The sequence below is a fragment of the Aquila chrysaetos genome, chromosome 14 (genome assembly GCF_900496995.4).
Source record: "Aquila chrysaetos chrysaetos chromosome 14, bAquChr1.4, whole genome shotgun sequence".
Lineage (NCBI taxonomy): Eukaryota > Metazoa > Chordata > Aves > Accipitriformes > Accipitridae > Aquila > Aquila chrysaetos.
This window is the reverse complement of record NC_044017.1, coordinates 32,350,051-32,377,465: the sequence shown is the minus strand read 5'-3', so window position 1 is coordinate 32,377,465 and position 27,415 is coordinate 32,350,051. Positions and strand designations below refer to the sequence as shown.

At 50.1% G+C, this 27,415-nt stretch overlaps 2 protein-coding genes and 1 long non-coding RNA gene across 9 annotated transcripts in view; 2 read left to right on the top strand and 1 right to left on the bottom strand.

Moving 5' to 3' along the window:
• Positions 1-1,205: 1,205 nt before the first annotated feature.
• Positions 1,206-14,982, bottom strand: LOC115350736. Of its 6 annotated transcripts, none has more exons than XR_005933953.1 (7): positions 11,376-12,186; positions 6,238-6,328; positions 4,952-5,216; positions 3,596-3,726; positions 3,464-3,521; positions 2,495-2,508; positions 1,524-1,590 (listed from the first exon to the last, which is right to left on the bottom strand). It is a non-coding gene; the product is annotated as an uncharacterized LOC115350736 (long non-coding RNA). The 6 variants fall into 6 exon arrangements; XR_005933956.1 differs by lacking the exon at positions 1,524-1,590 and adding an exon at positions 14,678-14,982 and having other exon boundaries at positions 2,285-2,508; positions 3,464-3,503; positions 11,376-11,485; XR_005933954.1 differs by lacking the exon at positions 1,524-1,590 and adding an exon at positions 10,846-10,916 and having other exon boundaries at positions 2,285-2,508; positions 3,464-3,503.
• Positions 5,477-22,258, top strand: LOC115350735. Of its 2 annotated transcripts, none has more exons than XM_041128696.1 (3): positions 5,477-6,216; positions 7,018-9,576; positions 21,583-22,258. In XM_041128696.1, the coding sequence occupies exons 2-3, from the start codon at positions 9,316-9,318 to the stop codon at positions 22,066-22,068; spliced, it is 747 nt and encodes a 248-aa protein (XP_040984630.1). In that variant the 5' UTR covers positions 5,477-6,216; positions 7,018-9,315; the 3' UTR covers positions 22,069-22,258. The 2 variants fall into 2 exon arrangements, with proteins under 2 accessions (XP_040984630.1, XP_029892497.1); XM_030036637.2 differs by lacking the exon at positions 5,477-6,216 and having other exon boundaries at positions 6,328-8,361; positions 8,594-9,576.
• Positions 22,259-23,550: 1,292 nt separating this feature from the next.
• Positions 23,551-27,415, top strand: part of KPNA3 (karyopherin subunit alpha 3) — a 54,235-nt gene continuing 50,370 nt past the window's right edge. Inside the window, exon 1 of the mRNA XM_030036489.2 lies at positions 23,551-23,740. Coding sequence (XP_029892349.1) covers positions 23,657-23,740 — 84 coding nt within the window. The 5' untranslated portion in view covers positions 23,551-23,656. The remainder of the gene's footprint in view (positions 23,741-27,415) is intronic.

The following is a 27,415-nucleotide window of genomic DNA, read 5'->3' as shown; positions in this document are numbered from 1 at the left end:
AAGCACATGATGTATTCTGATCCTACTAAGACTGCATTTAGACAACAGCATATATCAGTAATCAATAAAAATTCTAGACACAGTTTCTGTTCAGTACGTCTCATCAAGGCCTTTTGTTGTTGTTTTAATCAAGAGAACTTTAGCAAGGCTTTTTATTTTCAGTCTGTGTGAGTTTGAAAAAGGTGCCTTTTATCAGCAACCTTTATCTGTGCTCTCTCCCAATCTATTACCAAAACCCATATTGTGGCAATATACAAAGTCCTGAAAGCAGTGCCCCACATGGCACGACATTCAGGCACTAAAAATTAACTTGAAAATTGCCTAAAATGCATTGCAAACCAGCGTTAATTGCATAATGAACCTGGATGGTGCCATGAGGCAATGGTTGGTTGATGCTAGCTAGAGTCGGTAGCAAACAACTGGCAGCAAGACTGCCTTTTCCCTTTTAATTGGAAAACTCGGGAAAGGCACCCAGAGTGTCAGGGGGTGCTGCTCCCCTGACTAGGGGTAACATGTATTTGTTGAGTCGCTCTTAGCCTGCAGTGTTAAATTCCCTGCAAAAGTTAAAACACACTCATTGGCTTATTTACGTTGATGGCAGCATGTAAATCATGCAAACCCCTTCTATCAGGCTGTCAGTGGAGCAAGATCCATCATACACTTGTCCGCTCATTATACCTTTTGCCCAGCGCATGGGTGGCTCTCGCTTAGGACGTGATGCCTGAAGGTGGCTCAGGACATCCTGAATTGCTCCGACTCTCATTTTTAACTACCAGTAGCCACCCCGTGTTCTTTTAAATGCCGTGAAGACGACTTTTTTTTTTTAAAAGAAAATGTCCATATGGGGTGAAGCCGAAAGTCTGCTCAGCCCAGCATGCAGCCTCCAACCCACCGTCCAACGGGAGCCATAAACACAGCGGCCAAAAGTGGATTTGCAGGGAAGACCACAACCGACGGCAGGCGTGTGATGATGCTTTCCTGAATACCCTGTAATTATCCAACACTTGTGTAGTGCAAATCACAAAACAAGCCTCAGCACCAGACCTGAGGTGTGAAGTGACCCCCTCGCCCAGAGAAGGAGCCTGGCTCTGAACGGATTGTCCTGGAGGGAGGTGGTTTGAAACTCTGCAAGCTGCGGAAGAGCCTGGTTACCCATGTCCTGGTCAAAAACTGTGAGTGCAGAGCCAGAGGATAAATAAATACATAGTGCAGGCAACATAGAAGAGGCATCACCGCAGCATTTCCACCCCAAAGCAGCAGCGGTCAGCTATGACCCATGCAGCTTTCCAGAAAGCATCACTCGGTCTGCAGCCCATTCCCAAGGGAGCCTTTGGAAAAAGGTATTCAATAGTAGCAGAGGGAGTAACTGTTTCAATCCCCGTTCCTGGAAAACAGGCAAGGGCATATAGCACTTGTGCAGTAATTTCAGTGTCTTTGGAAAGACTCAAGAAATATTCACATAATTGACTTAAAAGTCCACCTTGGCACCGATAAGGGTGTCCATGCTCATCCTCTTCCTCGTGCTGGCACTAGGCTTCCATAAAATATCATGAGCTGTCCAGGCCAGGGAACAGATCCAACTGCAAAACACTGGGGAAAAAAGTATGATCAGCAGCTATGTTGGCTCTGAGGGGAATGAGGAAAGAAAAAACTCATCTTTTTTCTAGACAGAAGCCTAAAGTCCAGCCTGTACATGGCTTTTCTGTTGTTCAAGAAAAAGGCTACAGGGTTTGGGAGAAAGGTGGAGTTTTCCTCTGAAACACTTACAGAGGTGTAATTCAGGGTGGCATGCACGGGTACTTTGGTATAATAATGTATTTCCCCCTTTTTCATGGACATAAGTTACACTACTAATACATTTTGGCTGGAATATCTGCTTCCACGCTCGGCAAGGAGAGAAAGAGGCGTGGGGATTATACAGTACCAGAAGAATGAAAGTGAAACAACTTTTGTTTGGACGGGGCCTGAGCGTCTGTCAGGAGCAGCCGTACAATCTGGGAACTGTTTTGCAGAGCCGCATGCTTCAGACTAATTCTAGGCTGTCAATCCGTGGCAGAGATAGCTTTTGTTATTTTTGGCAATTCCTTTTCTGATGCGTTTTGAGGGAGCAAGGTCCTACAATTGAAGGCATTTTGCTTTTCAGTCTATTGAGAAAGTAAAATGTTCCTAATTCCAGTTCCAAGAAGCCTGGCTGTATGGCCACATCCTTCATCTCGAAAAGGAGCCGGGGCAAGCCGCCCGCCTTGCAGATTTGCAGAGCGACTGTGGAAGGACACGTAATGCATCCATCTGTCTTGTAAGCCACGTGAAACCACCTCTCCTTCACTGACAAGTACCTGTTTTTTTCAATACATAAGTGAAAACAAACCAAAAAAAACCTTTCTCTTGCGGTGCAGGCAGCACCATGCCCTACCATGCATAAGGACATTATTCTAAATAATATTTAATAGCCATAAATGGTATTGTGTATACATCCGTGTTGCCATTTCAATACATTGCTGTTGAAATCTGATTTTTTAATGCTGTTAAGGATGTTAACGAGGAAGAAAAACTATTTTTTTTAATTGCAGGAAACAAACAGCAATCCTGTCTGCTTTCAGGTAGGTCGTAAGACCTGGGAAAATAGCTACTAGCAACACTATTTGCATTTGCAAGAAGCATTCCTGTTTTTTTCCACTACCTTCTAATGAATTTTTCTAATCATGGTAACCCCTTCGTAAATATCCCACAGTGTGGTAGCAGCATTTTAATCAGCAAGCTTTGGCGGAAGGTGAAATATCCAAATTAAGTGATAAGTTTGAGTATCTAGTGTTCTGGGGAATAGGCTGTTTTGGAACAGGGTGACCTTCACAACCACTTTTTGAGATGAGCCCCATAAAAACCTTTTTAAAAACCTCTGCAAATGAAATGAGCTAATGTAGCAGTCTGCAGGAGAGGACAGACCCGCAGTCAGCTGGGAACAAAGGCCACATGAGAGGAAATACAACTTAGGGGATGCTAATTCACACCTATAAACTACTGGGCGCAAAAGCAGCTGGGATTGAATTCCCCATTCCTTTTTGGCCATTAAAGACATGACAAAAAAATTGCAGCAATAATGGCTTAATCACCCTTCGAGAAAGGCTCTCGGGGGAACTGAACAGGGGCAGGGAGAGAAGAGGAGACCCAGGATCTAAGTCTAGCAGCAGCACCAAGAACTCGGGCTACAGATGCCCAGAAAGATGCTACTGCCTCTGCTTCTGCTCTCACCGGTACTACGGTAGCGCAGCTGCGTGGCGGAGCACGCTTCTGCTTCAGCAACGAAATGGCACGTAATCTTGCTAAAACCTTGGTCGATTATTATTATTAGTATTAGTATTAGTATTAGTATTGTGGTTGCTCTCTGATAAACCTATTTTAAGCATGCCGACTTCTCCAGTGTGCATGCCCAGAGGATGCACTCGATGTTAACCTTAAGGGATACGTTCCTGGGTGTGCTTCAAGTCTTCGTGCCAGTTTTTTGCCTGGAAAGGAGCGTGACTCTTGAGAGGGTCGAGCTGCAGCCTGCCCCAACCCTTCGCAAAGTTCGGAGGACTTGCGGTGCCGGGGTTCTTACCTCTGACGTGCAGGTTGGCTCACCAACTCCTCTTCCATCCCGAAATCTGGCGCGTCTTGGGCAGCGACCAGTCCTTTCCATTTTTCCTTGCAAAATTTCCTGTAATGGCTTCAGAGCTTGGATGCAAACACCTTTGTTGGAAATGCAAAACGACAGTAGCAGATGCCTTTATAGACAGCAAAAGGCTTGAAGAAGGGCAGAGTAAATAAACAGCAAAAATTAAATATATAATATTGCCACACAGAGAGGAGCTTTCTCTTCAAAATGAAGCAATTAACATGTATGGACTCATTCTGTCGGGCTGGGAGGAAGCAGGAGGCACGTTATTTAAGCGAATTGCAATGTAGCCCGTGATTATCATTAGGATTCATTCAAACCCAGGCATTCAGTAAAGCTTCTGCTCTGCGGCTGGCTCTGTGCTGCCTCTCTATCAGTACCTATTGTTTCATAATCCCACCATACTCGACGCTTTTTTTATCCCAACCAAGTCTGCCTTGTTTATTACCCTCCCCAGTGACTAAGCCGAAGCGCGTTAACAATGCACGGTTTCAATCGGCTCTTTTTCTCGTGTTAGCTGAAAGAGAGATGTCTTCTCCCCTAATTGCAGAGGATCTCTTCAGCTTTGCAATTTCTGTATTGAAAGCCTGTTTAGGGGAAGGCGTGGGGATATACATAAATCTGAGTACTCACTGACAGGGGAGATAATTGCCCTCTCCCTCCGAGCATGGCAGAGCCCTCCTAAACAGCTCTGCACGGGCAAGTTTCTGCGAGACGGACGGGAACCGCACACGTGGCTCAGCAGCCACGGGCTCTCCTCCTCCGTCCCGGCCAGACGGTTTCCCTCTGCTAACAGCAGCCCAGCTCAGGCGGGCTCTCCCGGGCCAGATCTGGCCGTTCCTGGCCACGTTCTTCCCAGGCAGCTCCCACGGGGGGTCCGCAGTCGAGGGGGACGGGGATGTGCTGCCGAGCACCGCCGCCGCGTGCGTCCCGCAGGGGAGGAATCGCTTTGGGGCAATCCCCCCTCTCCCTTGCGAGAAGATGGGGCTCGTTGCGAATATTTCCAGCTTTTTAATTTTTTAATTTTTAATTTCCCTCCGTTCTGACTCAGAACAAAAAAACAATGTCTTTTTGTTGCTTTGGGAGCGTTGACCTGAGCGAGGGGCGATCTGCCTTCCCGAATGTCAGGGGAGCAGCCTGGTCATCTCCAAGCAGCCCCAAAAACTTGCGCGGCCAACTTCCCCGTGGCACTTCTCCGTGCTTGCAGCGTCCTGTGGCGGGTGGGTTGCAGCGTGGGACGAGCTCGTCCAGCACCCGGGCCACCCCACCGCATGGAGACCCAGACTCTCCATCGCTCACCTCTCTCCTTCTGCCAGGAACACGCTGCAAAACCACCCGTCCCTCCTGCAGAAAGCTGGCCCCGTCGCCTTCCACAGAACCTCTGCATCTCTCCTATCGAAGGCTCAAAAATGACGTTTTTCGGGAGGAATTTGGAGCATCCCTCGCGGTAGGTTAAACCAATCGGAGCTGGGTTGTGTTTTGCCTTCCTGCACGCTGCGCGTCAAAGTTGTACTCTTCACGGCGTCGAAGCCTCTGCACCCACGGCTGAAAGGAAAGAGCAGCACTAGGTACATAAAATACAACATACAACATAAAAAAATACATATTTCATATATAATGTGTCTATATAAACAAAAATTATATAGATTATATACATCTATATATACACATGTAGAGCATTTATATATGAAACACATATTGATACTATATAATAACAAACACAAATCTACGCTTCTATATTATGGTCATATATTTAAATTTATAAAGATATTTTATGGCTATGCAATGTACTTGAGCCACTGTTTCTAGCTCAAATATGACGTTTTCCAGACTAACCTTTTCCCACCTGTCCGAGAAGAGAAGCCTGCACCCCGAGGCGGATGCCTGTGGGCCAGGTACCGCAGATGGGGATGGAGAGGGGGGTCTCCGAGGAGCTTCGACGCAATGAGCGGGGAGACCTTTAGCAAGCGCAGGCCCAGGGCTTTGCTTTAGATCACGGGAGAAGGTGTTTTCTCGGCTCACCTCACTTGCTGGAGCCCGAAGCTGTCCCTCTGCAGACTAGGGTAACCTTGTGGTTGCCCAGATCTGACCAAGACAGGAGGAGGACCACGTCCAGTGGGACAAGGAACTGGGCTCACCTCGATGAACCGTCGCCCCGAGCAGGTCTCTGTGCCCCAGACCCCCCGGGGTGGGTTTGGCTGGGCTGCAGGTCGCTGCCTCTTGCTGCTCCTGCTTTCTAAGCGTGAGGTGCGTCGATGCCGTGTCCCCAAGCCTGAACCCTCTCCAAGCTTCAGCAGCAGCTTGGGCAGGATTTTGAGGTTCACAACTCTGGATTTAGGCTGGGGAGCTGTGGGCTGAGCTAACCGCGGCCACTAAATCCTCCTCCGGAGCAGGACCTTGGTGTGGTGTACCCCAAAAAGTTCCTTCCACTGCAAAACAGCTACTGGCTGCTGTGGGACCTTGAAGGGACCTGGGATCGTGTGCAGCGTGGCAGCTGGCCAGATGTGCTCACCTCTGTTAAATCAGCAGAAATGCTGAGTCGTGAGAACCAAAAATAAACTCAGGTATGTAAGAAGGGATTTTACCTTCGGTTTGAGCCTTGAAAGCGCAGCCAGCTGTGCTAAGCCAGCCTTCCCATCCTAAGGCTGCTGGAGTTAATGCAGGCAGACAAAACCCCTAAATAGAGAGTGAGAGAGGAGAATGTAAGAACCAAAATAGCAGTGTTTTGCAATTTCTGTTTTCTGAAGCATGCAGACATACTAACAAGGATGTCTTAAGTCTGTACTCCCTCCAGAAGAGGAAAGCCACAGTCAAATACTAACAAAAGTGTCTTATCTTCACTGAATGTTGATTTGCCCACTCCTCATTTTCTTATCTTTATCGCTTGTGAATTTTGAAGTTCATTTCCAATTTTCTGAAATTTCTATGCATCATCTGTAACTGAATTTCATAGCAATTAACTCCCCAGGACATATCAGTTGTGGCAGGGAAGCCAGAGAAATAAGCTCAGGGCATTCCTGAAGATGGACATTGCACAGCTAATGATTAATCATAATATGCATAATAATAAGGATGGTGATGGCTAAGTGAAGACTAACATACGGCAGACAATAGTGTAAATATTCTTCACTCAGCCTTTTTGCTTTTTGTCTTGATACTCGTTTTGCTTCTTGGAATGTTAATATTGAGAAAGAATTAACTAGCAGATTAAATGACAAATCCATCAGCACACAAGTATTGTGTTCCTGCAATTAGGATGTAAGAAAGATACAAATAACTTCCTAGCTAGTTATTTTAAAATGTTTAAAGTAAAATAGCAAACGGGCATTAAATCAAACACTCCAGTACTGATTGATTGATGTTAGCTTATCCAGGCTCGAAGAGATTTTTCTTCCTCGGATGAAACGAGCGCTGCGATGTGGCGTTGCCGAAGCAGGGGCCGACTACGGTTTCTTTGGCGCGACTGATGCCGCCCGAGTTCAGCTTTCAGCTTCCCTGCTTGCTTGCGCAATCCCGGCTCCCGTAAGGGATTAACCTGCCGCTCCACGTCCCAACGTCTTGCTCGGGGCCGGCTGCCTCTTGGTGTGAAATCCGCAGCCCCACGCGCCGCGGTGATGCTCCTCGTACCCGCGCAAACCCGTCGGCGCTCACCTCGCCCGGCGTCTCGCGACCTGGCACGTCCCAGCGCATCAGCTCGGGGTTCCCACGTTCTCCCGTAAGGCTTGAGCTCTGCCCGTCGCAGCAACCCGCAGCAGCTCCCTTCGGGGACAGGCACGTGGCACCTCGCGGCCGACGTGACGCATCCCGGGCCACCCACCTTGGCCCAAAACTGGCCACCCCAGAGGGTTAGCCCTCATCCTCGGCACGCCGGAGAGGACGGACAGCACTGCAAATCCTTGGGGCGAAGGTGCCCGGCTCTGGGGCGATGCTCTGTTGCATCCAAATAACTGTGGATGGGAGCGGACGGGGAGGACCGGTCACAGGAACAAGCGGGGCGATGCGGGGTGGTGGCGGCCACCCCACCGAGCACCGGGTGACCCCCGTAAGCATCAGCCGGGCAGGAGTTGCTCCAGGCTCCCTGCGACGGCAGAGGCTACGGAGACCCTCCTCCAGCTTAAACCAGATTCGCCTTCTTCAGCACAAGCCTAATGGGGATGTAAGCAGTTAAATCCCCGCGACTTTCTCAGACAGAGCATGATTTTACACCGCCCTGCCCTCCCCTCCTCCTTTCTACCCCAAAGCCTTAAGATCGTACAGTTTTCTTTCATTTCAACTTGGGTTTGTTCAAAAGGAAAACAATTACTCTCTAGCCAGTTTAAACAATTGTCAAATAACCTGCCGTGACCAGGCAGAGAGGAAAAATGTGGGGGAAATATTACCCTGCCAAGTCGCCTTCCAAAGCAATATCTGCTCCTCCAGCCGATTACAGGTGTCAGGTTGCCTCAGGATCCCTTGGTGATTTTACAGGATGATCCACCAAGAAAACACATTACACAACCCTGAGCTCATAGGTTTATCCAGGCGACTGCCAGATACATGCCTGCAGAGATACGGCTCGGGCCACGGCCCTGCTTCCCACAGCAGGGTGACTTTGCTGGAGACCTGGGGTGGGCTTCGTGGTCCACGTCCCACCTGGAGACCTGCGGGGCTGGAGCCTCTGCCTGGGCATCGGTCCTGGCACTCATGGGGAGAAAACTTCAGAGGAGGAGGTAATGCCTTTTAGGGCAGCATCCGAGGAAGGATGTTAATCCGCGGCAGCGTGGAAACCCGGAGAAGGTCCTTTTCTCTTGGGTAAACCGCAAGTTCTCAGCTTAATGAAGATAAGAGATAGCATATCGTTATCAAAATATGGTAAAACTGTGTGATTTTTGTATAACTTCATTTTTTGGCACCCAGAAGAGGCACGGAAATGCAGTAGCTTTTCCTCGCTTTCTTTTCCAGGCACACAGAAACAAGCCTTGTGCTTCAGTGTCTTCCTTGCAAGCTCACCTAAAATCCGACGTTGTCAGCAGTTTGCCGTGTCCATCACCAGGAGACACTCGGTACACTGAAACAGTCACGCTGTTGCGAAACTGCTTTGGCATAAAATTCAACAAGTGTTGCTGCTCATTTAACCTTTTCATCCTGCGTTGCGCCAAGAGCCGTGAATGATTTTAAGAGGGTGACTCGCATCCCTCAGCAAATTCCAAGGACACTGTCTTCTCTTTACAATAATGAATACGTGATTCATGGTCAATAATTTCATCGTTTATATGTGCTTCTGTGCTGGGTCGAGGATATTTTAAAAGTCTTTGGCCCCAGAGTATGTCCGTCTGTGTTAAGAGGCTGAAGGTGATGGGCACAGCCCGTACCACCCACGCTTGTTGCTCAGGCAGGCTGGTGTGTGCTGGCTAAAGGAGACAATTTAATCTTTAATCTTCCTACTTTCCCCCCAGCTTAAATCAATACCAAAAGCAGAGGGGATGCTCTTGTGATTTGGCTTAAATCTGCTTCTGAGCTGGGTAAGCTGAGTTGAGATCGGGCATTTTTGTGCCATAGCAGGTGGTTTCTTGCATATAACCCCATCATTTCAAGGGCAGGTTGGAAAAAGGAAGGGAAGGCAAGGGAAAAGCAACGATCCTGCAGTGACAAAGCCATTCCTGTGTTTCCTGGGGAAGCCTGCTATGGGGGCCCATCAGAGCGGTCCAAAAAAATTCGCCGTGAAGAAATCCAGGCGCAACAAAACTGGCCACCAGTGCCCTTTACGGGACTTATGCCCGCTAAACCTAAAGACGAAAGGTGATGCTTGGAAAACGAATTCCTTGAGCCTTAATTGGGTTCTTTGCTCTCCCCTGCGTTGGCTCCCTGCTGCTCAAGAAGAGATTTGTAGGACCAAGGCACGAGCTTTGCCGAATGCCGCAAGGAAAATACCGCAGGGGAGAATGGTGAGTGCGTAGGTGCCGGGGAAGGGTCTCTGGTGCCAGCGAGTGCAGGGCAGATCATGGAGCAGAGCAGGCGCCGTGCCTTCGGAGCCCAACTGTAGTTGAAACTCATGGGGCAGCGTTCAGAGAGGGGCTGACACTGCGTTATGCATTATTTTGAAGGGTACGTAGGAGAGGAAAGGTGGCAGGCGGTCTAGGTCTGAAGCGATCTGACTTGTGGCCCCTGCTTCATTAGCAGCAAGCATCTGCTCTGGGTGCCTTCTCCATTTTTTGGCTTCTCACAGGTGGGTTAAAAAGCCGATTCCTTGAGCCGTCGACAGGGCCGGCACCTTGGGAAGTCGCTGCTGTAATAGGCTGGTTTGGACCTATGCTTGTGACAGTTATCCAGGTTGCTGCTGGTGTTTCCTGTGCCCATCACCGTGGCATCTTTCATCACTGTGACTGGTCTTTGCAGAGGTCTCTTGCTGATCTGCCAGAAACGCAACCTGGGCAGCAATTAACGAGAGCTGATGAAAGGCATCTGCCCTCTAATTCATTGTTTCAGTTCTTGGCATCCTTTTGGGGAACAAACTGAAATGCAGATGCTAAATAATACCCACTATGAGGGATTTATTGCTATTTTAATGGTATGAGTAACTCCCCAAAACTACAGCTCCAAATAACATGTGTATATTGGTCAAATATATCTAAGATGTGAAGTTTTAATAGCTGCATTCATCTTCCTGAATTGCATTTCTACTAGATTTACAAAGTGCATTCATATTTCACTCTCTCCCTACCCATATGGGTTTCTAATGATCTGCACCGAAATCTTATCATTTCTGCCTTAACTGTTAAATGTAAAAGTTAAATGTAAAGGGAATGTGAACAGTGAGTGGCCTTCTTCCCTCCTCATAATCTGCAAGGACTTCCCCTCCAGCTTCAGGACCGCAATGTATATTCCCAGTGCTTGATACCACTCAAAAATATAACTGTAATTATTAGCAAACCACCACCAGCACCTAGTGAGACTCCAGACAAAACCCCAAACATACTAGCTATCAAACCAGGTATTTACATCTAACTGCATCTCAGTCTTCTGAGCCTCTGTAGTAAGCAGAGATGTTTATTCTGGCACTTTCCCCATAGCAACCTACAGGGTTTCAAATATAACAGCCATCAGTCAATGCAGGTTGAGCATATTTGGAGCAGAGAGACCCCCTGCACTGCTGTCATGGCTGTAATCTTAAATTAAAAAGCACAGTTATCTTTTGTAGCCTGGAGCGCTGTTACCTCTTCAAATACAAGGAAGCCCTATTCCTTTCACACTGATGGAGCAATGCCAGGGATTCACCAAGTATGCTCTGTACGACATTTAAAAAAAAAAACATTAAAATCTGTGGCACTGGCATAATTATCTGAACTCTCACTTATGTTCTGGAAGGAGAGAAGTCCGGCGGGAATTTTGGCAGAGCCGGTGCCGATTTTCTGCCAGGGAAGGAATTCCCCGTAGCCAGGAGGGCGGCTTTCAGTTTCTCTTCCACTTGGCCTCCCTCTTGTTTTAATACCGGCTCGCTGAGTGCTGACGAGGGACGTGGCGATGTGCAGAGCGGAGGGGGACGGCAGCTCAGCATTTCGTAAAGCGAGCAGCGTTCCCACCGAGGGGCAAGGGGGAATACGTGGGTCTGCTGAGGGGCTCTCTGAAGGGAACCCACGCAGGGGCCCCCGTCGCTATCGTTTTTCAAAGTGGGTGAAGAAGTCTTGCAAGGTTTTGGGGTTTACCGCTGGGTTTTTTTTTTTTTTTCCTCCCTGCTTGTATTTACCTTGGCAGCAGGGGAAATACCAAGTCGCGTTGCTGCAGGTTTGCTGGAGGGCTTCTGGGAGGCCCCACTGGTCTCTCGCTTAGTAGCTGGCCGAGGGCAGGAAAAACAGCCTGGGAAAAGAAAAGAAAACACCCCTCTCTCCCTTTTCCTCTTTTCCCCCTGGATCAGCTCTCTGACGTGGTTCACCACCAGCCTGCCAAACGCCTGTACTGGCTTGTGGCGGGGGACCCTGGGGAGCAGAACCAGCCCTCGCGGCTGGGCTGGCGGGGGGGATGCCGCCCCAAAAGGCAACACCCCTCTCCTCACCTAAATAAATTGGTATAAAATATCATTTTCGGCTAAATTTTAGTAGCCACACCGGGCTGGCTGACACCCAGTTCAACTCAGCCAGATTTTACATCAACTGTATTGAATCATCATAAAACTATCTGCAAACAAATGCTTACAAAAAGCTCCCTCCCCTCTCAATTACTCCACACTCACATTTTTTATTCATGTTATGTTGTCATCGTCATGCTTCGGCTTAGATAGAGCATTGCCAACACTCATGCTGTTTGAGGTTGCACTTTAAATCCACTGCAGCTTGAGACAAGCAGTGAAGTAGGAACTACAGCGCGCCTTATTAGTTTTCTTTTGTCCTTTTTTGCCTTATTTTCTTTTTTCTTTCTTTCTTTCCTTCCTCCTTTCTCTTTCTTTCTCCTCTACTCTCCTCTCTTGCCCTGCCTTGCCTTGCCTATTATTTTCCTGACTTTTCTTGCCTCTGCCTGCTTTTTCTTTTTCCTTGCCTTTCCTTGCCTTTTCCTTGTCTTGCCTTGCCCTCTTTTCTTTTGCCTTGCCTTGCCTTTTCCTTGCCTTGCCTTGACTTTTTCTTGCCTTACCTTGACTTGCCTTGCCTTTTTCTTCCCTTGCCTTGCCTTTTTCTTGCCTTACCTTGCCTTGCCTTTTTCTTGCTTTGACTTTTTCTTCCCTTGCCTTGCCTTGACTTTTTCTTGCCTTACCTTGACTTGACTTTTTCTCGCCTTGACTTTTTCTTCCCTTGCCTTGCCCTTACGTTTCCCTTTTCCTTGCACTGATGAAGAAAATCTGAAAAATCCCTCCCGGGCTCACCCTGCAGACAAAGCCAAACTCAGGACCAGCTTAGCTCAATGCCTGCTGCTGGAAAACAGCAGCTGGGGAGTCCATTTCCCCAGTGGGTCTGATGTCCCTGTCCTGGGATGACAGCATCCATCAGTGGATGCTGGGGTCAGGAACGGCAGTCGGCTGCAGCCAGATGCCCTGTGCTGAGCTCGGAGGTGACGGATCCCGATCTCCTCCAGCAGGACCCCAGCAAGTCCGGCACGGCGCCTGGCATTGCCCCATCGTGGCCAGGGAGCCGTGGGGCCTCTGTCACCTCAACCGAGTCCCACGGGGACGCATTGGGGTGTCCTTGTGCCAGCCGGCCTGCGAGAGCCAAGCAAGGAGCTGAAGACACTTGCATTTAAGCAAGCTCGCTTGCAGCTGGTGAGATGCCATTGTAGCAAGCGGTTGTCGTCACCCGCTCTGCTGGCTGCGATAATAAAAAGAGACAATTTAGAGCTGTACAGCTCCAACTGGGAGTGTTTCCCAGCTCCTGGCTCTGCGTGTGCTTCTCAGCCATGCCCCAGCTTTGCTCTGTGTTGTGCAGAGCCTGAAGTGCCTCAACCTGTGCAAAATTAAGGGCTCCTGCCTGCAGCTCCCTCACTGCTCCATGTCTCCCCCCCGTGCTGCTGGGTTCTCTCGAGTCCCTGGGCGGTGTTTTTCCCTTGTCAACCCATGTCAGTTTTGTCTTATTCTCATGGCTCTGCACCTGCAAGCCTTGTTACGACTGCCTCCCATGAGAAGTAACAGCCACCGGCGTGAGAATCGCCTTCCTTTCCCACCTCTCTTCCTATTCCTGGGCTGTCGTTCTCGGCTTACGTTAGGGAACCCAACAAAACGCACGTGTGGAGTTTCACGACCAACCAGTGTGCCCCATCGGCATGTGCTCCCATCAGCACTAACAGCTCTGTAAGCAGGAGCAACCAACAGGGAGCTTGAGGGGGGTCAAAAAAGAAACCCCAAACATATAGTTACCACGGGAAACTTGCCTGCAGGGAAGGCACCCACGCCACCAGAAAGGATGCCCAGGGAAGGACACTCCTCTGGGGACCTCCTGTTCCTTCTCCTCCCAGCTGGCCACAGGGGCGAGTTTTCCTTTCCCTCCTCTTTCTCTCCTTCTATTTTTTCACCTTTCCCCAAAAGCAGCTATTACGTCTGGAGTCAACGCATGCCAGCAGCTACAGACCCCGTGAATAAATCTTTGCGCAGGTCCAGCTGTCTCAACACCCTCCGCACAACAACCTGGGGGAGGCCGCAGGCAGCTGAGCGCCAGCCAGCAGGCAAGCACCGACGGCAAACGGTGCCCATCTCCCTGCCGGACCCAGCGCCCACTCCTGCGTTGGGATCACCCGGGAGGCACGCTCCGGGAGTGATGCAGAGCTGGGCAACCGGGAGACGAGGTCCATGGGATACCTGGTGCCCTGCAGGAAGAGGTCCATCCAGGCACAGTCCTGCTGGAGCATCCTCAGAGGACCAAATCAAGGTCCTTCAGAAAGGCAGAGAGCTGTGAGCAAAGAAACTGCCTGTGTAGTTGATTCTTCCTTCCTCATACGTTATCTTCAAACACTTAAGGCAGCATCAAAGACAAAACCAAATTCCTATTCTTAACCAAAACAACTCACAAGGCTTCCCATTTTGATTAACAGCTCCAGTCCAAAGGGGGAACACTTGAATATACAAAACGAGGTTAGGATCCATTTTCCTGCCTCTCCTCTTCCGTGGCACCATTTCAGTGGTATTTCGCTGGGAAAGGCGATGCCTAATGGGTTCCCAGTGCACGTGAACCGCGTCAGGTATCATTAGAAAGCCATTCAAAAGGATGAATGCAGGCCTGCTTTAAAAAGTGACAATGTAAAAACAGGACTCCCTCACTTGACACATCTGACCAAGTAGAGCAGACCTCTACATGCGCTCAAAAAATAGCTATTTACTTTCATGACCGAAAGGAAACCCTCTCCCTGCTAGCATGCACCCATATGCTTAGCCTTATGCATGTGTGGCGTCTGGTTTATTCAGTCAAAATAGCTGCGCACATTGTTATTTTCAGGATTTGAGAAGCTATTGCCATGGGGACTGAAGATCCAAATAGATCCTGAGATCAGATCACAGGAGGTTTTAAAATAAAATTGCCATTTCTGCCAATAATCATGTGAAACCGGCTTCAATGTTTAAGTGTGGGGACTCACCGCTTTGGTGACTTCTTCCAAACTAAAGTTACTGAAACAGGAAGAATATTGTATGTTGTTCATAACAGCTTGGTACCAAATGTATAATTATTTGCAGGCTTTAAATATGCAGAACATCTCCTCAAATGAGCAGGAGATGGTGGCAGTAGCCAGCTGTTGTGGGTCTGTGTTGGTATCAGAAGCATAACTACACTTGAGTTTTCTTCCAACAAGGCACACAAAGGGACGTGTCTCTTGTTCCAGATTCACATAGCACCGTGCCTGTGACTTTCTTATCTCTGCAGCAAGACAAGTTATTAGAGAGAGAGAGAGAGAGAGAGAGAGAGAGAGAGAGAGAGAGAGAGAGAGAGAGAGAGAATAAGCATATATAAGAACTTATACTGGAGTAGAAACTAAAACTTGTTTTGCAGAACAGAAGTTATTGGAATCTGCCTCTACTTCTGTGTAATCTCTGCAGCGAAGTGATCACAGGCTGTGCTATCAGCTCTGGCAAACAAAGTGATGTCAGGGCAGGTTAATACTTGGATATGAGAACACGAAAGAAAATCTGCCTTTCTAAGGATGCTGTAATCAGAGCTGCATTAACCAGGGACGGAGACAGCCTGCTCTGGGTGAGTGTGGGGAGGCACTGGTTGCACAACGTGCACGCAGCATGGAAATGCATGTTGCATTGCTGGGACTGAGGCAGGGGGGACGACCAGAAGACCCCCAGATCCACCTCAGTAAATCTTTGCCTTGTCTGTCATAGATATTTGCATTAAATTGTCTTTGCTTATACAAAAAGTTCTTAATCTAGTGAAATCAGATCAAATCCAAGTGAAGGCTCCCGATAATCTTTAACAATGTGAGCGCTAAAGATACTTTGGTGTCACTGCAATTCTACTTTGAGACACTTCTGCTAAAAAAATGCCTATTATCTGCAGTGCAAGTGTAAGTCCTGCAGCTCTCAGCGACTGTGTTTAGGAGAAAAAGTGTTTTGCTAACATGTGCCAAAATCTGAAATGGGTCATCGTGCTTTGTGACAGGGTGGTGGGTTGACCCTGGCTGGACGCCAGGTGCCCCCCAAAGCCGCTCTGCCACTGCCCTCCTCAGCTGGACAGGGGAGAGAAAATAGAACGGAAGGCTCGTGGGTCGAGATAAGGACAGGGGGAGATCGCTCAGCAATTACTGTCATGGGCAAAACAGACTCGACTTGGGGAAATTAGTTTAATTTATTGCAAATCAAATCAGAGTAGGACAATGAGAAAAAAAACAAATCTTAAAAACACCTTCCCCCTCAACCCTCCCTCCTTCCCAGGTTTAACTTTACTCCCGAATTCTCCACCTCCTCCCTGCCAGTGGCGCAGGGGGACAGGGAATGGGGACCGGCGTCAGTTCATCACACGTTGTCTCTGCCGCTCCTTCCTCCTCAGGGGGAGGACTCCTCACTCGTCCCCTGCTCTGCCGTGGGGTCCCTCCCACGGGGTCACAGCCTCCTTCGGGCATCCCCCTGCTCTGGCGTGGGGTTCTCCGTGGGCTGCAGGTGGAGATCTGCTCCACCGTGGACCTCCCTGGGCTGCAGGGGGACAGCCTGCCTCACCATGGTCTTCATCACCACGGGCTGCGGGGGAATCTCTGCTCCGGTGCCTGGAGCATCTCCTCCCCTCCTTCTGCACCGACCTGGGGGTCTGCAGGGTTGTTTCTCTTACATGTTCTCACTCCTCTCTCCGGCTGCCGTATTCTGCCTGTCCCAACTTTTTCCTTCTTAAAAATGTTATCACAGAGGCGTTACCACTATTGCTGATTGGTTCGGCCTCGGCCAGCAGCGGGTCCGTCTCGGAGCCGGCTGGTATTGGCTCTGTCGGACATGGGGGAAGCTTCCAGCAGCTTCTCACAGAAGCCGCCCCTGTAGCTCCCCTGGTACCAAAACCTTGCCACACAGACCCAATACAGACGGTGATGTGCTGGCTATTCACATCTGTGCTAGCTAAATACATCTGGCTATGGCGCATCAAACCAGCATTTCCCCACCCATCCATGGACATTAACATGTATCAGTTAACGTATATCACTCAGTACCTGTTCAAAAGAGCAGTGTCACAGCACCGTGGTGTTTAGGAAGCTGGCAGTATGGCTTTGCGTTATGATTTGGAGGCGATGAAGGTCACTGCAACCACAGAGCTCCAAACCTGCAGTTAGGTTACTTCAGAAGTGATCGTCCAGTGCCGCCAAACCAGAGCCTGTCCGCTGCCGAACCTCACCAACAGCGGGCCTGGCCGGCATACCCAGCTCCGTCACCTTATAACGCGTGGGCGGGCACCACTAAGGATATCACCCGGGAGCACTGACTCTCCCCTCCGCTTTGCCATGACACAGAAATAAACCTCTCCTGCTCCAGAGGGTGAGGGACGTGGTACCCCATACCCTGTGACTAGCACGTTTAAAGGAGATCTTTATTACCGCTGCAGTTTCCCGAATAGGATGATGTTATTTACATGGTTGCAGACTGCTTCTGCAGTTATCTCCCTCCCAGATATGCTTCCCTCTCGCTGTCTCTACTACCGTATTCTGTGCACCCATAATGAAGAGAAAACTCCCAATTATGCCAATTAAATTATCCACTTTGAAATATAAATTAAGAGAGACATCCTGCGGACAGTCACTCCCAGGTTCTCAGGGACCTTTCCTGTAAACTGCATCCCTTTGATGTCTCCTTCAGGCGCAGCATAGTCTGCGCCAGGGATCTCCTGGCCCTTCTTGGCTCCGGGGCTGGGCTTCAGCGGCTGCATCCCCGGGCTGCCTGTGGCAAAGGCTCCGGGGCCGTGGAGCAGACCGCCCGGAGCTGTTCCTACCAGGAAAACCAGCGAGCCCACCAGGTTTTGCTGTTTGTGGCACAGCCCAGCCTCCTGAGCACCTGCATCCCAAGGCCAAAGCCTGGGAGGCTGGTGGACCCATGGCTCTGCAAACAGTATCTCAGGAGCTTTGCTTGGATGGGAGCTCTGGGCAGGATGGCGTTCTGGCTCCATCTGCCATCCGATCCATCTGATCGCCATCTGCCTTAAATTTGGCGAAGGTGTCCAGGCCCCGGCGTAAGCCTCCACGACCTCCCTGGTTCTGCGGCAGCCTGGAGCTCAGACATCAGGAGAAAGGGATGTCTTCAGCTCCAGGTGGGTGCCCGGAGCCCCGAGCACATCTCCCTCCTCCTGCGGCTTGGGCTGCCTGGGCCCAGGGCCAGCTTTGACAGTGCAGCTGCCTGGCCTTGAATCAAAGAGCTGTTTGAGAACAAGCTGTGAGGAGCCTTGGCGGGGACTCACTCCCCTTATCTCAGGAACCGCTTTCAAGCAGGGCTCTTGTCCTTGGTCTCTGCCTGAGCTACAATGCAGCTATCCCTGTGCTTGGCCGTGTAACTCACCGGTCTGCACCCTGAAGTGACCTGGGACCTGCCTCATCGCTACGGTCTTGTCTGGTGATTAAGTTTTTGACCGACCATCACCCAACCAAGCTCTTCTTGCTCGGGTACCGTGGCAGCAGGCCCTTGTCCATGAAGCCCCTGCCCCATGCCCACCTTGCTGTCACCCTCAGCCCCAGCTCACCTTCTTGTGTGGAGCTGCCTGACAGTGGGAAACAGCAGAAGATGAGGAACCGGTGTGTACTTACTCCGGGGTTTCTTGTGAGAATAGCGGAGGAGGAAAGCGATGCTCTGTCCCAGGAGGAGCTTCCCCTAATTCTCCTCCCGGTCAAAGTGTGGACAAAGATGCTGAGAAAGCAACTTGGCTCAGACTGAACACAGAGGGCCTATGAATAACCAGAGGCTTTACGGTTCCTCCTTCACTAACAACATCCCCCAGATTCTGGAAACGCTAGCAGACCAGCCAGCTGCTCCCTCAATGCTTCTGTTCCTGGTCTGCAGATAATGAGGCATTTATAAATCCCGACCCCGGGCTGTTCACTGGTTCTTCCAAAGCCAGCCTCACACCAGCTCCTTCACCAGCTCTTTGTGTTGCCCCCAGAAGCGACTTCTGCCAGCAGCGAGGGCAGCTCTCCGGGACTGGTCCTGGCACAGACGTACTGAGGAGGGACCTCATGTCCCTGAGCCCTGTACCTGCCCACGCACCTTCTGACAGCCCAGTGGAGCTGCCTGCTTTTGCCAAGTGCCGTTGACCACGCTGCTGCCTGTGGGTAGCGCGATATGGTGCACCGCTGCGAAGAGGTCTTTGAGACTGCCAGTCCATTGAGACACTGCTGAAGGACTGGGAAAGGACATCGGAGAGCCAAATTTGATGGGGTGCCTACCCCACTGTAGTCAGGGCAAGGTTTCCTTGTGTGCACCATCCTAGCCTGTGGCTGGAGTTGTCTGCCAAACGAGCAGCTGTTTTCACCCCAGGCTGGAGCTGCCTCCCAGACCCTGGCGTGAAAGGGGCAAAACAGCAACAGGACAGCCTGGCGACACCCATAACCTACTGCTTTGAAACTGGAGGAACACACTGTACCCTGAGAGTATTCGGGTGCCAAATTCATAGTGATGTGGTTCACTGAGCACTAACTCTCTGCTGTAAATATAAGGGCTATTGTGGGTCAGACCAAAAGCCTGTCTTATTCAGTATTGCATATCCGACAGTCACCAGTAAACAGATGTCTTGAGAAAAGCATAAGAACTGGAAAAAAAAGCAATGCTTCCCCCAGCACTTTCCCAGCTTCCAACCATTTTCAGATTAGGGGTTTCCTGACCTGGGGGTGTGGATCTTTGTACACAGCAACCTTCCATGGACTTCTCTTCGGTGGACCTATCTCATCTCTCCTTGGGCGCGTTACCTCTTAGCATCCATGGTATTTGATGGCAGCCTTTGACACAGCTGGAGTCTTTACCGGGATTTACCTCACACTCATTACTAAGCCTTAGTTACCATGAGGGAAGAACATAACTCTTTTCCTATGAAGACAAATTTTTACTTCAGTGGTGGAGAGAACTGCAAACATGCATTAATAGTCTCACCGAAACGATACATGTATCTTGAGGGAAAATGAGTGTCAAAGGCATTGTTTGTAGGGGACTTTGCCTTTAGTTTACTTATGCGTTACTCATCCCTTTTTGTCAGGGAGCAACACCCGACGAGACGCTGCCCAGCCGGTTGCTGGAGAGCTATACGTACAGTGGGGACAGCTGCAGATGATCCGGGCAGGGACCCCGGCTGCGCACGTGTCTGAGCCTGCGCCAGTCACGCTGCCTCTGACAGACACGAGAAAGCAAGGCATGAAAGTTAATGTCTGCTGGGAGTTAGGGAGCACACAAGCAGCGGCAATTTTTGCAGGAAAAAGCTTTCTCTCGCTCTGCCATGCCAACGGTAATACACAGTTACAGCTGTCGTGCAGCCCAAGTCAGAGATGCTTAGGCGTCCCGTTCTGAGATGGGCAAGCAAGGCGCAAGACCCGTGAGTGGTTTCGGTTAGCTTAATGGCTTAAGTAACAATCCTTGTACCTTTCTGTGATTACAAGTTGCACGGTTTTACAGACTGCTCTTGACAGGTGGTTTGTAGCCAAGTCAGCAGCGGTGCTTTGAGATGACACCGACTTGCCAGCTGCCCTGCTGCTCTGCTGGGGAGGCATCCACACCTTCTCCACCCCACAGGACTTGGCTTCAGCTGCTCGTGGCTGTGAACAGAGAGACTGAGGAGCTGACACATGTTTTATTTGCCTCTCCTGCCTCGCCAACATCCACTAGCAGGGTGGGACTGACAACAGGTAGCATCTTAAAGCACTGCACCTAAATGTCCTCAATCCTTCTTGGAGGGACTGCCAGCAAGAGCATGACTCAGGTTCTTTACATTTCTTTTACATGCTGGTTTTCTTGCAGCTGTATTGACTGGTGGATACAGACAAAATCACGGACTGCAAAAGAACAAGTGACCGGCTACCACAAGGTGAATGGCCTCTGACTCTGGAGCTGCAGGTGGGTTCCTGAGCTGACGGCGTGCACTTCCCAAAATATGGCAACGTCACCTGCCGCGTTCATCTTGTTTTGCTGAAGCCAACAGGTCATCCCAGAAACAAGCACAGCTCAACTCTGTTCAGTAATGGGACACCCGAAGAGTTGTTACTGTCCCACATCTTTGAATTATGAAAGATCTTTCCTCCCCAAAGCTCTTTAGCCATGAAGTTTATGTTGTTGGGGCACTGAAGGCACCCCCCCAGATCTCGCTGGCCTTGACCAGTCTCTTTTCCTCCCCTTCACCCTGTCCATCACCCCATTTCAGCCCAGCCAGGACATCAGCCTGTGCACCCAGGCCAGGGCTGTGGTGGAGCTGGAGACCGGCACTGCTGCAGTGTCGCTGGGGCAGGGGGCTGAAATGGAGTGTGGGGAGGCTGCTCAGGGCCAGTAGATCCCCTTGGTGTGCTCACGGCCCTCACATACATCTTGCAGGTCTTGGTGACAAGAACACGTTGATATGAAGTTCATACTGTGAGGAAGAATGGTTACCTGGAACCACATGGCTCGTTCAGTTTTCAAAGTAGCAAAGTACTTGTTCCTTGTGTTTTAGTAGTGTCTGTTAATTACAGTGCCAAAAAGTAGTATTTGCTTAACTACATCAAAATGTTTTCTCTCCGAGTACATGCAAGTTTAATTATCTAGTCAAGAGCTCCACCAAGAAGCTTTATTCAGGCAGTAAAACTAATCAAACTTCCACGTAGCTCTGTCTAAGAGGCGTTCAATTCCTGAGCGTCTACTAAGACTAATGAAATGCTCTATAGAAACTCTGAAAGGCTGATATCGTGGATAGGAAGAAATGGGAAAGAAAAGACATTGCCGCCATTGTGTCTATAAATCCTATCTAGTGGAATGGGTATAGATTTATGGATTAGTAAATTGAGTTGTCCCAGTCTGGAGACACTCCATTTTTTTATTTGCAACTTTTCCTTTTACCTCACAGGTTACGCTGGATGGAGCTGAACAAAGCTCTTTTGTTCGTGGTAATGGCGAGCAACTCCTCCAGCGGATAACTGCAACACCCCTGCCTGGCTGGGATCGGATCAGCATTGCTCTGATGTCCTACCAGGCCTGCGTAAGCCACAGCTGGCAGCTACGGCCACCTTTCCTGGCGGGTAAAACAAAGTTCTCAGCTACTGAATCTGCTTTAGCAGCTCTCTTGAGGACAGCTGGACAGCTGGATCCAATTCTCCTTCAAAAGGCAAGTGCCAGGGCCTGGGAGCCATCTCTGACATTAGTGATCTTGACAAACACCAGTCACATCGGTCGTGCCATTTGGGCTTTGCCTGCTCCTGGCTCCTTCTTCTCTTCCACTGCTAGCCATAATGGTGCAGCACACCCAGACAAAGCCATTGGGAAAAGGCACGGAGTGATGTGCACTGGGAGCCGAAACTACTTGGATACGAGAGGGATGGAAATGCTACACTGATCCCTCAGATAAGAACATTTGGCACGCAGCTGAACGACAGTGAAGAAGAGCATTAGTCTTCCAGATTTTTATTCATCTCCATCAGGCTGCAAGCCTTGTTTTGCCAGAACTGTGAGTTACAAGTTACAGTCATTTGAATGATATAATGAGGGGCTGGGGGAAGGCAATTAAAAAGCCGAGCTGTCAATTAAGAGGGAGAGACTCTGAAAGAGGTCTGTGAAAAGCTTATATATAGCTATAAGGGCCTGTTGCAGAACCTGATGTAGTTTAAGATGAGCTGGATATGAACGTTACATGTTTTCGTTATTTGGGGGTTTTGGTTTTCTTGGATACTTTTCTTCCAAAGAAATAATACTCTGCTTTATGGGAGGTGTTAGATCGCTGCTTACCCCTGTGTACAATTACCTTGCAGCACCCCCACATATCCTCTTTTCTAGCCTGGAAATACTAGGTGAGACTTCGAGGCGCTCTATTTGACCCAACCGGCTGTGCCCAGGCTGCTGTCGGTCTGGAGGTCCTGGGTCTGTTCGCGGTGTATACAAATACCACCACAGCAGCACTAATGACCTTGGGGGGGGGGGGTTGTGGTAATTTTGACAGTTTGGGGACAATTTGTTGGTCTGGCAGAGACCATTTGTGCTCTGCGTTACGGTAGGTACAAAACCCCGGGGGGACGCACACGGCTGCCGTCTGTGCGCGTGGCGCGACGGGCGGGCTCGCGAAAGCGCCGGATTTGCTTTCGAGGTTCGGGCTCGCTTGCCCGGGCAGGCGAGCCCAAGGAGACTCAGGCCTTCCCCGAAACACCTGTATTTGCGAGAGGCTCGCCGCGCGGCCTCTCCCCGGGAGACACGCGGCGACGCGAGGAGCAGATCCCCGACGCATCCCCTGGCTGACGAGGCCGCGAGCCGCGCCGGCTGGGGTCACCTCACGCTGCATTTGTGGGACGAAACCGCTGCTAAGGAGGGCGCGGGGGCTCAGGGACAGAGCCCACCGCAGCCATCCTGTCAGCGTGGCTCCCCATGAGGCAGGCGAGGCCCTCGGGCCCCCCCCCCCCCCGCCTCAGAACCAGGAATCCACGGAGGAGGGGAGGCGCGTCCCGCCGCTCAGGCCTTTCCCCCGTTTCCCTCAGCCCGGTAACGTTCAGCGTGGAGCTGGAATCCCCTCAGCGGGACCCTCGCAAGCCGCGGGGAGGAGGCGCGAAGCCGGCGGCGTCCCTTCCCGTCGGCTCCACGTGGGAGGCCGCCGCCCGCCGGGACTACACCTCCCAGAATGCAGCGCGGCGGCGGCGGCGGGGAGTGACTCCCTCAAGGAGTCGTTACGCGGGGCGGGGCTAGGCGGGTACCGCGCCGCCCATTGGCGGAGCCCGCCCCGCCGCGTCGCGTCGCGGCCGCTCCCTCAGTCACTCAGCAACGGCGCGATCGCTCTCTCTCTCTCTCCCCCCCCCCCCCCCCCTCCCTCCCTCCCTCCCTCCCTCCTCCTCCTCGCGCTCGTCACGGAGCGTCCCGCTTCCCCCCCCCCCCCCCCCTCGCGCGAGCCGCCGCCGCCGCCGCGAGCCGCCTCACAGGAACCGGGAGCCGCCGCCTCCGCCATGGCCGAGAACGCCGCCGCCGCCGCCGCCGGCCTGGAGAACCACCGTATTAAAAGCTTCAAGAATAAAGGCCGCGACGTGGAGGTAGGTGACGGAGGGGCGCGGCGGGGGCTCCGGCCCGGCCCGGCCTCCGCCTCCGGCAAGAGCGAGAGGAGGGGCCGGGGCCGGGGCCTGGCCGCGCTCGCGGTGCCGCCGGCGGGAAGGAGGCGGGGAGCGGCCGGGGAAAAGGCCCGCGGGGGTGGTTTTTTCGGGTTTGGGTTTTTTTTTTTTTTTCCTCCTTTTTTTTTTTTTTTTTTTTTTTTTTTTCCTCCGTCATGCGGGCGCGGCCGGCGGGGGGCGGCGGGGAGGGGAGGGGGGGAAGGGTTGGCGCGGTCCCGGCGGGAGGCGTCCGGGCCTCCCGCCGCGGCCCCCCCCCTCTCCGCCGTTTCCCCCGTGGACCGGCGGTCGTAGCCGGGCAGGGCCGGTGGGATGCGCCGCCGCCCCCTCCTCCCCGTTCTCCCACCCCGGCTGCCTGCCTGCCCCCTCCTGCCTCCTCCCCCGTGCTCGGGGCTCCGAGGGGGTGGACAATGGTGCCGGCCGCCTTTTGTGCCGGTCCCTCCGGGCGGTAATAGCCCTTCCGCCGGGGCGGGGGGGGGGGCTGCCCTGCCCGTGTCGTCGTCGGCCCCGTCCCCCCGCCCCGCCGTGCCGCTGCCGCAGACGGAGGCCTGTGCCGGTGGTAGGGGCCGCTCCCACGCTCGGAGGAGCCTTTTCCCAGCGTACTGTGCTGGCCCATCTTGCTCCCTGTACTGCCTTAAATCAACCTTTTTTGGGTTGCCCCCCCCCGCCTCCTTTCTTTAAAAATGCTGGTAGGCACACAAGTAATCGTCTACTGGGCGGCTCCATCTAAATCGGGAAGGAGTGTGGTGCTTACTAAGGCTAATGGGGTAGTAGTTTACTCCCCCCCCAACCCCCCGAATTTCAGTGAGGCTGGGTGATTAGAAGCTTATTCCCTGGAGGTATTACGAAGGTCTTCTGAATCCGTGTGTCATTACCGGGGACATCTTCAATTCTAGTCGCAACCAAACAGGGAGGAAACCCCAAATCCTGCGTTTAAGTTCCTGTAATAGGAAAGGAAGGGGGAGTCGTTCTGAAATCAGACTAAGGTTGAAATCGGATTAGGATTCGCTAGAGTGAAAACCTAAATATGTGTCAGATTATTTCGACTTCACCTGAGGGTGTTTTCCATGTTTCTGTTGATTTCATCATTTAAATTCACTTCTGTAATCAGCAGGGCTGGAATTTTAGTCCTTTGAAAGCACTGTTTTGTGTTTTAGGAGAATTCACACCTCTGCTGCTATTGTTTGGGTGGAGACAATTTTATGCAGGTCAGGCTTAGCAGCAGCAGTGTCTTTAAGATGACATTCACGGTGTAAATTAATCTTTATCTTAATTTTTGTTTAACTTGGGGACAGTGAATCTTTCTTGCAGAAAATATCGTATGTAGAGAGTATGATAACTTCAACACTTCTGGCTAACATTAGTAAATGTTAGAAAGTAACTAAAAATTGCCCATCCTTCTGTTTAGCAGTTGCTTTTCAGGGTAAGGAGGAGGCGTGGTGGGTTTCTTTTTCCCCTTCTCATCCAGTGAGACTCTTCCTGCGGCTCCTCATTCATTTTGTCCTTGTCTCATCTCCCCGTATTGGTTACTGGCTTTGTTGCTGCTTTCTCAGTCACTGGCCTGAATCCATCAGAGCTATAAACAGGGAAAGGTTAGGTATGTTCATGCCTAGTGTGAACTGATCTGTCATCCATACTTGCTTATATTATAGCATGCTGGAGACTAGGGGAATTAAATATCTGCCTCCGTGGGGGGGAAGAAGGGAACTGACTGCCTAAGCTTTACTGAAATTAGTTATACCAGACCAGCTAAGGTAAGCTTAGCTCTCATTTCCTCCCGAAGGGGAGTAATTATTTTGGAACAGGGTATTTGCTGTTACAGAGAAGTATATCCTCTAGGGTTATCTTCCAGTGTGCTGACTGACTTCCTTTTGTGGCTGAGCCTAAGACGCTCCAAAAATGTTAACGTGATTAAAGCTTTCATCCACGCCTTTGAAAAGGGTTAAAATCTAAGCAGCATCTTTCTTTTGGGGGCGACAAACAGATGAAACGCAGAAGTATGTAAAAGTTTTATACCCATGGAGATACGCTAAAATGAAATTTAGATTAATTTAAAGGACTGTAAAAGATTAGAAATGTGTCAGCGTCTTTCAGAACAACTTAATTTGTATTAAATGTCTGAAATTTTGTACTACACCTCCTTTTTGATTCTTTTCTGATCATGGTGCTTACTTAAAAGTTCGTGTTGGAAGTACCCTTCTAAGTAAACTTTATCTAACTTAAGCCTCTAGAAGTAAAACAATGTAAGTTAAGTTTATAGTGGAGAACGAAGGAGCACAGCAGTGCTGTATAATTGCCATTACTTACTGTGCTTCTCTTGAGATACCAGTACACAGACTGACGTGCTGATTGGACAGTTTGTCTGTATTTAGTGAAAGTTATCAGTTCTCCACAAAATGTTTCTTTTCTAAGTCAAATGTTATACGTAATTCCCAGCTGTCAGCAATTTAATACACTTGTTTTGGCCCCTGTGCTGCAATAAGGAGTTTCACGTAGAGATCCTGCCTCCAATTTTCTGTCCTTAACTTTGTAAACCAGGAGGCATCAGTGCTATCTGTCATTGGCATTGATCTGCATCAACACATTTTGTCAAATTCCACCAAAGAGAAAATAAGAGATCAGGATGATGGAGTAATAAATCATGGTCTGATATCTACATTACATCCTTTGGAAAATCTAAAATACTCAAAGCTGTACGCTGTCAAGTTCGGTTTGAAAACAGTGGCGTTTGAGTCACCTTCTGCCTGGAGACAGTCACTGCCTTTGAACTCATCAGGCTTGAATACATTCTTTAGTAATCTTGCTTTGGCTTCTAATAAATACTGATGAGTTATTATTGATCCCCTCTGGGTACAGACTCTTCTGGCAGACCAAAATACTTACTCCTTTAATTTGTAGTTAACTCACATTTTATTACTGGGTTTGCTAGGCCATATAATTGTCTTTGCTTTTTGTTAATGCAACTTTAAGGGAAACAAAAGATGAGTAAGTACTTTTGTTTTATGTTAAGACAGACCTCACTACCCCATGTAACTTCTCACTATGCTCCTTTTCTAAGAGCAAAGAAATGGATCTGAATCCTTGACTTGCACAGGTTCACTCTACTTTTCCTAGTTTCAGGTTTGGGTGGAAGTTTCTTACCTTTTTGTTGGCTTCCTCTGGTTAGGAGGTAGAGTTGTGTATATAGAACTGGAATTCTGATTTTGAGGTATTAATACTTCCAAAAAGTATTTAGCCCCCAAAAGGGATAACAGCAAAACCAAATGCCAGAAACAAAGTGTTACCCGCTTAATATGAGTTTGTGTTCTTGCTTTTATTAGTGAGACTCTTCTATTTTTATAGGTACTGACATGTGATTAGCAGTAGACAGAGCTAACCTGAACCTGCAGAGCTGAGTGATAAGGAGCCAAGACACTAGTGGTTTCATCTGGATGAACAACTGCCAGAACAGTTTCTCCTCACAACCTTCTCAATTTTATGTTCTCCAGAGATGGGAAAGGGCTTTTTAAATTGTCCCGTATACAAAGAGAAAGCTTTCCTGTGTTGATCATAGGCATGTAATCTTACGTCTCAGTGGGCTTCTAAATGTAAGGCACTGATTAT

Coding starts and splice junctions, on each gene's coding strand:
- LOC115350735 (XM_041128696.1), top strand. CDS start 9,316: ATGGGGGCCCATCAGAGCGGTCCAAAAAAATTCGCCGTGAAGAAATCC. Junction 9,577..21,582: donor AAATACCGCAGGGGAGAATG/GTGAGTGCGTAG, acceptor TTTACCTCACAG/GTTACGCTGGATGGAGCTGA.